Genomic DNA, 12365 nt, shown 5'->3' with positions numbered 1-12365 from the left:
TAGAGGTAACTGAAAAAACAAAAAACTGAAAACCTTTAAAAGTCTGCATAGGAAAAAGAAGAAGCAGCTAGTTAATGTCAAAGTCCACTGCTCCATTCTTCATAATTTTAGGGTAGTCTTCATTCACAGCTACTTTAATTACAACAGTACTTTAAAGAGAATATAGAGTTATTAATTATAATTATTAATACTGTTTGCACATGAAACTGCAGAAAGAAGACATTTTAGACTCTTCAACAGTTTTAATCTTAGGTGTGCATACTAATTGCAAACATTCTTATCAAATAATTAAAACATATTAACAATGAACAAATACGGACAAATTTTACACAGAAGTTCTGCTACTACTATAATTTTTTAAAATATTTAACCCACCAGTAAGAGAGGAGACACCCATGCTTTTTTAAAGATGGATAATTTGAATACAGAATCTAAGATATGATCATAATTAGAAGCACAAACAATAGTTTTCCTTCTTATGGGAAGTTTAAAAATTGTCTCCCTTATATTTCTTTATTGTTCTTGCTTATATTTATTTAGACAACAGTCATTTCTTCTCAAATGATATTTTCTTAGGAAGGGAAAGTTGTCTATTGATGGTCTAGAAGAAGTGCCTTCACAGTTGTACCCAAGGCAGAAATGGACACTTAATAATTCTCACATCTCATTGATGTACTCTTCCAAGATGTTATTAAGCAGAGGTCATTTTCTAAAGGATAATCAGAATTTTATAACAAATGGTAATGAGTAGTTTTGTGTACTCATTTTCTATGATACCTAGTAAAATATCCCAATTAAAACCCAGACTTCACATTGGCATCAAATGAACACAGCAGAATGAGCAGAGCTGAGAGCTAGTCATTGTCATAGATGCAACCTGAAAGAAAAAAAAAATACAGATTTAAATACAGTTATACAAAACATACACCCTCTAAATGTTCCAAGGTTGGAAATATAGGTGATTCATACTCTCCTGGTTTAGGATTAAAAAAAGTATAGCTGGATCACTTTATGAAAAAGCAGTTAAACGGAAGGCCATACATTTATTTAAATTTCATTGCTCAGGGTAAAATTCCAACCAAGTTTCTAAACAGATCTACTCTCTATCAAAATAAGACACAGGATTATTTTACCTGACACTTAATTAAATGTACTTTTTGATAGTCATCCTGAATGAGTTTGAAAATATTAAATATCAGTAAGAATCATAAGTTTAAAACAATGTAATTAACACTATGCTTCAGGTGACATTAATTTTTTAGATCATAATTTAGAAATGTATGATGCTTAGATAATACTAGTAAGTAATACAGATTATAAAATAAGTACCTGCTTATTGGCCAAGTACAAACATTTTTGTGGATAAAAGTAATTCTTTTTTAAGAGTCATGGTATAATGAAAAAATTCACCAAATATTTTCATTCTTTTGTTTTCAAAGAAAATAAATGAAAAATTTCCTTGATTTCCAGTCATGTATAAAAATAATTTTTTTTTCATTATACCGCAGCATTTACCCTTCCTAACATTTTCAGGTGATTCAAATTCTGATCAGATTGGAAGGCTCCAATTAATTCAGCTAGCTGTTTCCAGTATTTGTAGGAACAGAAAATTCACCATTACTATTCTCTGCAATGGATGCTGCATGAGACTTACCATCAGCAATATCATCATAAATTTCTCCATCACTGTAAATGTAGAAAATAATTTTTATTTTAATAAAAAATCTTAACACTAAAGCAATATTTAGATTAAAGATTTAATACAATGATTTTATGTGACACAAGGCATTTGAAGGTGAGAAGTTACATATGCATTTAGAAGTGAGAAGAAATTTCATATTCATCTGCATCTCCTTTCATTGACTTAATCTAATCTTCTGCTCATTCTTAAAAAAAAAACCAACACCCAATTTATTCCATATTGTAGACACACAGAATAATGAAAACATTCCCCAAGAACACAGACCATACCTTACCCATCTTTAGATTAAATCATGAGCCTAGCACACAGCTGTGTTTGGTACGAAGTGTTTGCTGAACTGAGCAAACTGAAAAATCATGGCACAGTACTCCACTGGGGGCTCTAATCCAAAAAATACAATGAATCCTTTATATTCTTTATATCAGATTTATACTACTTTCATCTGAACTTCAAACGTTGAATGAAATACAACCATATTTAACACTGAAAATGGGTGTATCATTTTTGCAATGTTTCTAATTATAATTTGTAAATGTTAATTACAATATATTTAAATATTGATTAAGTAGTAGCCAGGATACAGTTAGTATGATAATTCTTATCTTATATAATGATTAAAATGTTAATGGCAGTATTTATGGTTATAGGTAGCATTCTTAATAAAAGTTCTGGTGACTTTCACACATTTTAGGTTTTATCTGGTCCTGAATCTTTGGGAAATACTCTATTCCACACACATACTGAGTCCCTCCTATGTTCCATTAGATATAAATATAAGTAAGACACAAGTTTTGATTTCAAGAAGCTTATAATCTAATAGAAGAAAGAATGATACACAATAATCAAAATAGAAAGTATTATAAATGTTAATACAGCTTTGAAAAGTAGGATATGATTTCAAAGTTCAGAAATGTAAGGTGACTGTCACTTAGACCAGACCCACTCTTGGTTCTTGTACCACCTTTGTGCATTTATCACGGAAGCAGCAGCAGGCCTTTCAAATTGCTGCCAGCTATGGCAGATGCTGTGAGTTCCCTATGTCTTCTGTTCGGATCCTTTCTCTGAGATTGAGGGAGGATTTGACTAATGGAAATATGATGCAAATGCAAAGAGGATAGATTTTTCTGTCATTCATTCAATAAACATTTATTAAGTGTTTCAATAGGTGGAGAAGCAATAATTACTCAGTACATTTTCTAAATTCTTTCTTAATCATCCTGTAATAATCACTGATGAAGAGGTCCCGTTATTTGTCACACATTCTTTCCTTGAAATTTCTATCTTTCACGGGATAAAACCTATTGAAAAGTCTCACGCCTACCATTGTGATTACTGCTCTGACTGTCTTTCTTTTAACTCTTTATTAGTTTGCTGACAGAGCACTAAACATCGATTTGTCTCCTGATTGGTGTCAGGTTGTTTATGGATACAGTTTGTAAATACTCCTTGATTTTTTAAAATTATGCACAGAATTCTGTAAATCTTTGTATTGACATATGCCTTACTCTGATAATGAGTTCATTTCTTGTACTGGTTTACTTGAACAGAATCTTACATTTGGGGGGACTCTAGTAGCACTAGTACCAGACTGTGACAACATCCTATTCATAAGAATAGAAGAATCATTGACCACTGTCTTTTTTCTGGCATGCTTCTAAAAAAGACAACTTAATACTCTACTGTGCCTGGTGTGGGTAAAGAAAAGCTCTCAATCAGGGGCCCAACCATGAACACTCAACAGGTGATATTTATACCTACTGTGCAGACACTATTGGTCCCTGATTAATTCATTTCAACCAACTGCATTGATACTAAGTGACATCAAAGTGTTAATGAAAGTGTTAATGGTTTTGACTTGTCTGTCTCCTATGTTTGCAATGTCTGTCTCAATGAAGATATTAAACTGTGAGCTGTATAATCATGAATGAGAATTGTTTCTCTTCTATATTTGAAAGAGTGACACTTTATGAAAACTTTAACTTCATTATGGCTACTACTATATTGACATTAGTATAGAATATTGTTTTAAAATTTCTTCATGGTAGCTTAGTATGTTATTTAAGTGATATTAGGAATCTTTTAAAAATAAAAGCATATAATTCTTTTTGTAAGTATAGTAGTAGAAGAAAATGGACTTACTTGTCCACCAAGTAACTCCGAAGGACATAACCATCTAAGGAAGAAAAAGAAAATAAATTTTTATCAACAGTACAATCTGGAAAAATCTCTACTATTTCTTTTAAGAATTTGAAATAGAATTTAGCAATTAAAAATTTAATGTATTGAATCATTGTCTCTATCTCCAAATATGACTCATTTTTCTTACTTGAGCCCACTTTTCTCTCCCTTTCTTTTCTTCTTCTAACTTTTCTCTCTTACATGCCTCTTTCCTTCCATTTACAATCTTTTCTCCTTTCCCCCTTAAATTAAAGAATAATATTTTCTTTTTGAAGCCACTGCAGGTTGGAACACAAGCACCTTTCAAATTTTAGTTTATTTCTTCAAGGTGTTACCCACATGACCCAGTTGTAGGAAGAATTTATGAAGCATAATTTCTCCAATTATAAAAGTAGTCCATAGGTAGGGATTTTAAATACCACCAGTTCTAAGACTTAACTTTTCAAACTTTATTATACTGAGCAGAGTCAGAACTGTGTTCAACTACCCTTTCAGATCCGCAATCTAGTGGTTACTTAGGGGGGGTGTGCTTTCCAAACGGTCTCAGAACAGCTCTCTTACAATCGGTGTGGAAGGTCTTCCACTGCTGCTTCTGCCATTTGTCAGAGTGGCAACCTTCGCGTTTTCATCTTTCATGGAACAAATCATTATTAGAAGAACACACAATAGGGATTCTAGTAATTCCTCTGTTAGGTAGAAAAATAGACCATATTTTACAAAAGAAAGCAAAGATTTCTTTGATCACTTTACATTTGCCCATATTGTGCAAAATACTCCTTAGAAAAAAACATGGACTATTTTTCTTCAGAAAATGTCTGCTGACACCTAATTAATATTACTAACTTTGGAATTCTTAATTTTGTGTTAGTGCCTAACCATTATTATTGTATGCTGGAGATTAGTACTGTTTATAGCCTTGTCAATACAGGTTCTGAATAATTTCTTTCACTGACTCAATTGATTGGTTTTGGTCCACTTCAGATCTAGTTTTGGTTTCTAAACCAGAGTAAATGTCTAAAAAAATCAGAAATCAGCAAGCTCGTAAGCAAAGATTAATACAAATGATAATAAACTTACTTAAACATATTACTGTCATATTGCCACTTATTTAACACGCAAATTTTTTAAAAGTTAGAATCATAAAACTGAAATTGTAGATTAATTTAAGGAAATGAACTTTCCCTTAGAATATTCCAGGGTAGAGGGGTGGGTATAGCTCAGTGGTAGAGTTTGAGCATGAGGTCCTGGGTTCAATCCCCAGCACCTCCATTTAAACGAAAGTGAGAAAGAGAAAGAGAAAGAATAAAAGAATATTCCAAGGTAAAAAAACCCTCCAAGATATTTTATTAAGAAATTTACCACTTTTTTGTGAAAACTGTTTATAAGAATCATATTTGGAAAAGAAAGAATCAAAGTTATCTTTGAACTCCTGTAGTATGCAAGTAATGAGGCATGTGTCACAATGACAAATGCACAATAAAGTAATACTTTTCTCAGTATATGAAAAATTAGATTATGCTGTATCTTCCTTTTTATTTTGATTAAGGCAAAAGTGGCAAACATTATTCACATAAGGTCGTCTAAACTTGATACCTATGGTTCTTGGGTAGGATCCTTTGATATCACAGTTCTTTCTTTCATTTCATAGTAACAGACTTTTAACAAATTAAGGTGGACATCATAATTTAACATAATTTTTAAAGGGGGATAAGCTCATCTCCAAACAACTCAGTTCAGCATGTGTCTCCCAAAAGAGGAAACCTGTGCAAATAACAGACTTTGAGAACAAATTGTGGATTTTGTTTCAGGGTTCCAATAACTGAAATCTGTCTTTACCTGTATTTATGTTTGGGGCTAAAATAAAAGGTGAACAGGTCTCCACAGACCGTAATGGTCACAAATGTTTTTTTTCGTTAGTTAAAATTGGTGGTTCTGTTTTGGTTTTGAATTTTCTCTTAAAACAAATTGGAAAACAATACAATAGTAAGTGTTCCCATGATATTCATGTTTAAGTTAGTGATTTAAAAATAACGACCAAAACCTTTAACAATGAGGTCAATCTTAATGTGAGTTGTTTGGACTCTGTAAAATACCTGAATTAAAATTAAGAGATAGATAATTAGAGAAATGTATAAGAAATTAGAAAATATTGCCAGAGACTGGAATTAGTCTGGCATCAAGCATTTTTCTGTTGTTGTTTTTCAATATTTGGATGATTAAGAGAAATAAAATCCAAAACAGAATATAATCATTTTTGGAAGTTAAAGATTTTTATTTTCCTATATTTTTTGACAATCTATTTTTTAAAACTCAATTATGCTAAAATTCTGTAGACCTGGACAAGACACTATCTGTAGTCAAGCATAAGACAGTCCTTTCCATGACCAAAGTTAGTAACTCATGATAAACAGCATAATTACCCTCCTTCACAAAATTACTTATAAAAAACAATTTCCTTGGATTCTCAAACCCCTATTACATTTCCTCCTACATCTTGTTTGTTCAAGAGTTCTAAGAAACAGCTTTTTCTGTTACTGAATGCTCCAATGTTGCTGCTGCTGTTGTGTGTGTGAGACAAATAAACATCAGTGACTGAATATGATTTAAGAACAAATGTATCACGGAATTGGAGTGTGGGACGGGACGGTGCTGCTCTGTTTTAGTTCCCCAAAATGATGTGATAATTTGGGGCTCATTAGTTATAAAATCACTATTACATAGAATTTTTACAGGGCTCATGACTTTTAATATAGCATAGGTTTTGCTGTCTAGTACCTTTAGAAATCTCTGCTAAAACCTCATTCTATTAAAATCATGATTCATGACTGCCAAAACAAGTGACTTACCATGAATTTTTATATAATCTCCCCATTATAGTTCCTAGAAACAAAATCTTTTTTTTTTTTTTTGCAGTAGAAAAATGCTCTCTTTCCATGTACATTCATCATAGGGAATGTGAATGAAAAGACAAATGAAATAAACAAAAAACCTCATCAGAGTTCTGTAACACGTAGAGTGGCTGCTGTGTGTAGTTAGCCCTGTAACGCTGTGAGCACTGGCACATCAGGGATTCTCACACACAGTATGAAATTATTATTTGGAAACCTCACATTCATACAGCAGAACACAGTGGTTGGAACAAATGTTTTGAAATATGTGGTGGGATAGAGCTAGTCAAGAAAGTAACACCCACCCCCCCATATGTGCCAGTTAATTTCTTCCCAAAATGTTTACTTGCTACAGTGCAGATGTGTCCTAGGACTAATGACTCACCTTTCAGAAGGATGTGGTGAATATAAAATTACCAAGGATATACAAAACAAGCTTTGGAGAAATGAAAAATATCTTCATTCTAATGTTTTCAAATTTTTTACTTAATAAAAATGACAACTTTGATTATTTCCCTATTATTTTATTTGTCGTGAGCAAGTCCAGAAATAAGGTTAAATTTACTCAATTTGGCCTCACGTAGTTTAAAAACAATAAAATCATATTACATAGATTTACCCAGGCAAATGGAACAATGTCCAACTTCAAGGGGGAAATGCTCAAAATATAATAGAAATTAAAAACAAAATGCAGTTTATAATACTAAATATAAATTATCCTCATTTAGAAAAATGTTCTTTTTCCCTCTCTCTTCTTTCTCTATCTCCCTACTTATTTTTTAGGGCTTCAAATCAGTGACTTTGAAAATTTCTGAATAAAAAATTTTCCTTCAGTGAGCATATGCTGTTTTAAAATGGAAAAAAAAATTACCTAAACAAAGAAATGATCAGTTGGATTAGGGAACATCTAAAGCACCTTTAAAATTCCCCTGTCTTTGATGCCCAGAGGAAATGGAGAACATTTTGAACACAAATAACTCAGCTCATGTCTCATTTCACACTTTTTTATAGAAGAATTTTCTCCAGTGTCAGGAGGTGGGAAAACTCACAGCTTATGAGACGTTGATACTCACAAACATTGGCGAGAAATTCTGAACAGTTGGGAAAGTGCCAGAGATATATATTTAAGGACGCAACACCTCTACAATGTGCTCTTCTACAAGTCTGTGGCTGAGATTTGATCAAATGTGATAATGCTTGTAAAAATGGCTTCTACTCTACTCCTCAGTGGGAAGGGGTTATTATTAATGTTTTGGCCTCTGATTTCTATCATTACAAATTTAGGTTTAAGTAAATTATGGTTTTGTTTTCTTTGCTGGATTAAAGAATAGAAAGTAAGGACAATCTTCAGGTCACCATGGTGTTGGACTGCAGATGCTATTGCTGCAAATTAGATGTAGAAATAAGGAACTGAAAGATTTAGAGGTTCCCAAATGATACACAACAACTGAACCACATTACTAAGGCTAAGACAAAGAAATTCTGTCTTCTAATAAGACTTCTAAACTGTTCAACAGACTTCTTCCTGTGAATGTCAATGTGTCAGATTTTCATCTGGTTATCCAAATGCAATCTCCGAATTGTACACTCAATTCAGAAAGCCCCAAACTAGGTGCCAGGAGGCGAAGAATGTGTTGGCAATACAATGTTGAGAACATTTCACTGAAGCTACTCTTAAGTTCAGAGTCTAGTAAAAGTAATAGATTGCTAAGAGAATAAGGACAATTATAGCAATAAAAGCAGAAGCCTGGTGGTGCAAGGGAGAGATTATGCTGGGGTTCCTGGAGAGGAGGGAGTGAGTGTTCTTCCAATTTTAGATGACAACTGGATTGTTTTTAATAGATAATTTATGCGTGTTCCAAGTAGAATAAAATATCAAAGTAGGGTGAAATAGCATAATGTACTCAGGGAATGACAAGTAAGCAGTTTGTATTTCTGGAGCATCAGTTGCAGATGGGAAATAGTTGCTGAGGGTCCGGCTAGACCAGAAAAGGGTTTTATGTACTAACCCTAAAGACTTTGTATTTTAAAAGATAATATTTGGGTAACAGTGTGATGAGTGGATTGGCTGAGAGTAAGGGTAAGGTAGACATCTCATTAGAAAGGCTGTTGCAATAACCCAGGTGACGGAGGGTTAGATCCATACGACAACCATCCCAAATCCTATAAAGATATTTGAGGAATGGACCAGAAATTAAGAAAATGAAGAATGTCAGGGATCCAGTTCAAGGAAAGAATAAGCAACAGTTTTAGAAAAATTAAGAAAAGCCAGAGATTTGGAAAAATAAAAGTGAAAATAAGCAGATATGATAGTTAAATGGTGAAATAATGCAATCACAGATGCTTCCCGGTGTCCCTCCCGCCTACCTTCACCCTTACCACTTCAGTGCTTTGTGTCAACTTTCAGCTGACATCATTTACATTTTTCATTTACTGATGGCTTGTCTCTGGCTTCCAGAACTCCCTTTATCAGCTTGCTTAGTATCCCGAATGACTCGCCACCTGCCTAGGAGTAGGCTTCAATTCCCGATGGACAGGAGGTGATGTATAAACACCCCAATTTGTTTCCCATTGGATGCCACTCCGAGTTCCCAGCTAATTAAGCTCCAACTACCCAAGTGGTAACTTTTTTGATAACAAGGCTTTATCAGCTGCCTTCTCTTCCCAGGCTACTTCTACACTTGCCTTCAGGCGTTTCCCAGAATCACCTCCCAAATGGGGAAACCAAACTAAGACAAAGCCCAGCCCAAAGAAAGTCTTTAAATAAAAAACAAGTGCATAAGTGCTACCAATACAGTCATCTGGTCTCCATTCTGTTTGCGATGGACCCCTAAGAACTGAATTAGTTTCCAGTGAACTTGGGAATTGTAAAATGCATTGGTCTTGCACCAAAAAAAAAAAAAAGATAAAAGATAAATGTTACATGGAACCCTTGACTTTATCTACCAGAAATTGATGTACTGTTCTCAGCTCATTTTTAACAGATGATAAATTCTAAGAGGACAGGAGCCCTCCAGTATTCAGACAGTATTTAGAATTACCGATGTCCAAATAGAAAACGAGAGCAGATTACAAAATCATCCCTGAATGGCTATTGCTTTTCCTCATTCTTAAGGTGTACCGGTTCCTAGATAGGAGCCTCCTCCGAATTTCTGTTTCTGATGCTGTATCTCTCCCTGCTCATCTGGACCTGCACATGTTTATTGTTAAGTCATTTATATTCTGTTACTCGGTGCATGTTCCACGGACCAGCAGCAACAATTACCCAAGAGCTTGGGAAAATGCAGAATGTCACATCCCACCTCAGACCTACTAAATTAGAATCTGCATTTTTAACAAGATCCCCACGTGAACTGCATGTACTTTGAAGCTCAGGAGCATGGCTCTAGATAGGGTTTGTTGCTAAGGACAGGAGTCTCAGGACAGCAGGGCAAGATATGTCTGAAGCTTGTCCTCTGGAGAAAGGTCCACATGACAAGTACTAGGACAATGCTCTGTTGTGAAAAATGTGAAATAATTTGGAAAGTAGAGGAAAGAAAACATACCATTTAGTCCCATCACCCTACTCAGCATTTATTTATTTATTTATCACTCTGATCAGCATAATTAGCATTTTAGGTTCGTTTCTTTTATTTTATTTTTACATGACTGTAAATCCTATACTATGTTAAGCAGGCTTCTTATTTCTCTTACTATTGTATCATGAGAATTTCCTCATGTTATTATCATAATCATCCTATAAAATATTCAATTTGGTATATTCGTCATGACTTATTTCATAGTTTAAAAATTTTTGAACTTTTAAAATATTTTGATGACATTTAAAAGCATGTAGTTTTTCTGCATTTAAGACTATTCCTTGGGGTACATCTTCACAAATTCTGGTCTGAATGGGGGTTTTCTTTGTCTCCAGGAGCTTTGTCTACGAATTCTCTCCAGTGAGCTTCAAGTCTTAATACTACATACCCCTGCCTTTTATCCTTTGTAACCCACATTCAATTTTTTCCTTTTAAAAGCTGACCACACCTTGTCCATAAAAACTTCAGATCCATTTTCCCCACCCTTGAGTCACTGTGTTTTATTCTTAAAAACTCCATTTTGGTTCCTGTCCCTGAGTCACCTTCCTGTCATTAAAACTGGACTCAGAGGTTGCATTTTCTGTGCAGACTTACCGAGCCGATATGGGCCAGCCATGCTGGCCATCCAATTTTAAATACAGGACAACTTAATATTGAATTACTCTTCCCTGGACTTTAAATGAAATAAGTTTCCTTTTAAAACTGCACAAAAGCATTTCCATCTGTCAGCTTTAACAGCTGATAAAGTCAGAGAGGATAGGACTCTTTTGTATTTATGGGGAATAGTAGGTCATATTAACTGTGTCCAAGAAGGAAATGAAAACAAGTGAATTTACAAGGTAGGAAAACTGGAAAGTTTAGGTATGACATATTAGATATAATTTCAAAATCAGAGCAAGAACCACTCACTACTTTAGCACAATGATTCTCACATCAGTGTACATAAGAGCAAACAAACTGGGGAAGAAGTTATGATCACAGACTGCTTCTGATCCCCAGAGCTTATGACTCAGCAAGCCAAGGGTGGGTTCATGGTACTGCAACTTTAATACACGCACAAGGGTTTTCTGATGCTGGGGAGGAGGGGCGGGCTGTGGGGCCACATTTCCAGAAGCACTAGTTTGGCATTACCTTGGCGTCTCAGTGCCAAATATAGCAGGTGGAAAATGAAAAATAAAATAAAATAAAATACACTGATTCCAGCACAGCAAGATCTCCCATTTCTTAATGTTCTCTACAATTCACAAAGCATGGAGCAAAAAGAGTTAATAAACACAGGGGTGATCACTAAAACTTGTTTCGTTGTTAAATTCTGGAGTGTCACATCTGTGAAGAGTAAGCAGTGACTTACATTTTCCTTCTTCGTTCCTGCAGAGAACTTTCGTATCGTCTGTGTTTTGTATAACTTCAAGGGATTCTCCAGGCTTTATCTGTAGGTCTCTGTTCCCCCACTTTTTAGAAGTGAAGGAGAGTGCAACTTTGGCGGAATATAGGACTCTAATTTCACCATCATACTGGAAAAGTAAGGAAAAACATTTACATTATTGATTGATTGTGCTATTAAAGTAATTCATTTATTGACAACTTTATTAAGAAAGGCTTTGTTAAATAAATAGTTCCTTGTTTTCAAAAGACAATGTAAGAACATTAAAGACTTTTTTGGAGAAAAATCATTGATAACCTCATCAAGCTAATACAATAATTATTTTTAAAATAAAAAAATTTTTAAGTTTAAGATGTACATGTGTTACTTTGACACACTCATATATTGCAAAATGAACCATCATACCTTTAGTTCTATTGGTTCGATCATCTCACATAAGTACCATTTTTTTTGACTTTTAATATCATCTCTTTTTTGTTGTGAGATCATTTGAGATTTACTTTCTTAAGAATTTTCAAGTATTCAATATAGCATTACTAACTATAATCACGATGCTGTAATTAGATCCCTAAAACATATTCATCTTATAACTGAACATTTGTACCCTTCAACAAACATCACCCTGTGCTCCCCAC

At 34.0% G+C, this 12365-nt stretch overlaps 1 protein-coding gene across 4 annotated transcripts in view; it reads right to left on the bottom strand.

Annotated features, from left to right (window-relative positions):
- Positions 1-222: 222 nt before the first annotated feature.
- The window catches only part of FYB1 (FYN binding protein 1), a 141635-nt gene continuing 129492 nt past the window's right edge, over positions 223-12365 (bottom strand). For all 4 annotated transcript variants that reach the window (XM_015242089.3, XM_015242087.3, XM_015242086.3 and 1 more), the window contains 4 exons: positions 11698-11860; positions 3842-3875; positions 1655-1686; positions 223-877 (listed from right to left, as the gene is read on the bottom strand). In XM_015242089.3, the coding sequence (XP_015097575.1) occupies positions 855-877; positions 1655-1686; positions 3842-3875; positions 11698-11860 (252 nt within the window). In that variant the 3' untranslated portion in view covers positions 223-854. The remainder of the gene's footprint in view (positions 878-1654; positions 1687-3841; positions 3876-11697; positions 11861-12365) is intronic.

The sequence above is a fragment of the Vicugna pacos genome, chromosome 3, assembly GCF_048564905.1.
Source record: "Vicugna pacos chromosome 3, VicPac4, whole genome shotgun sequence".
In the NCBI taxonomy this organism is placed as follows: Eukaryota; Metazoa; Chordata; class Mammalia; order Artiodactyla; family Camelidae; genus Vicugna; species Vicugna pacos.
This window is presented reverse-complemented; position numbering and strand designations above follow the sequence as displayed.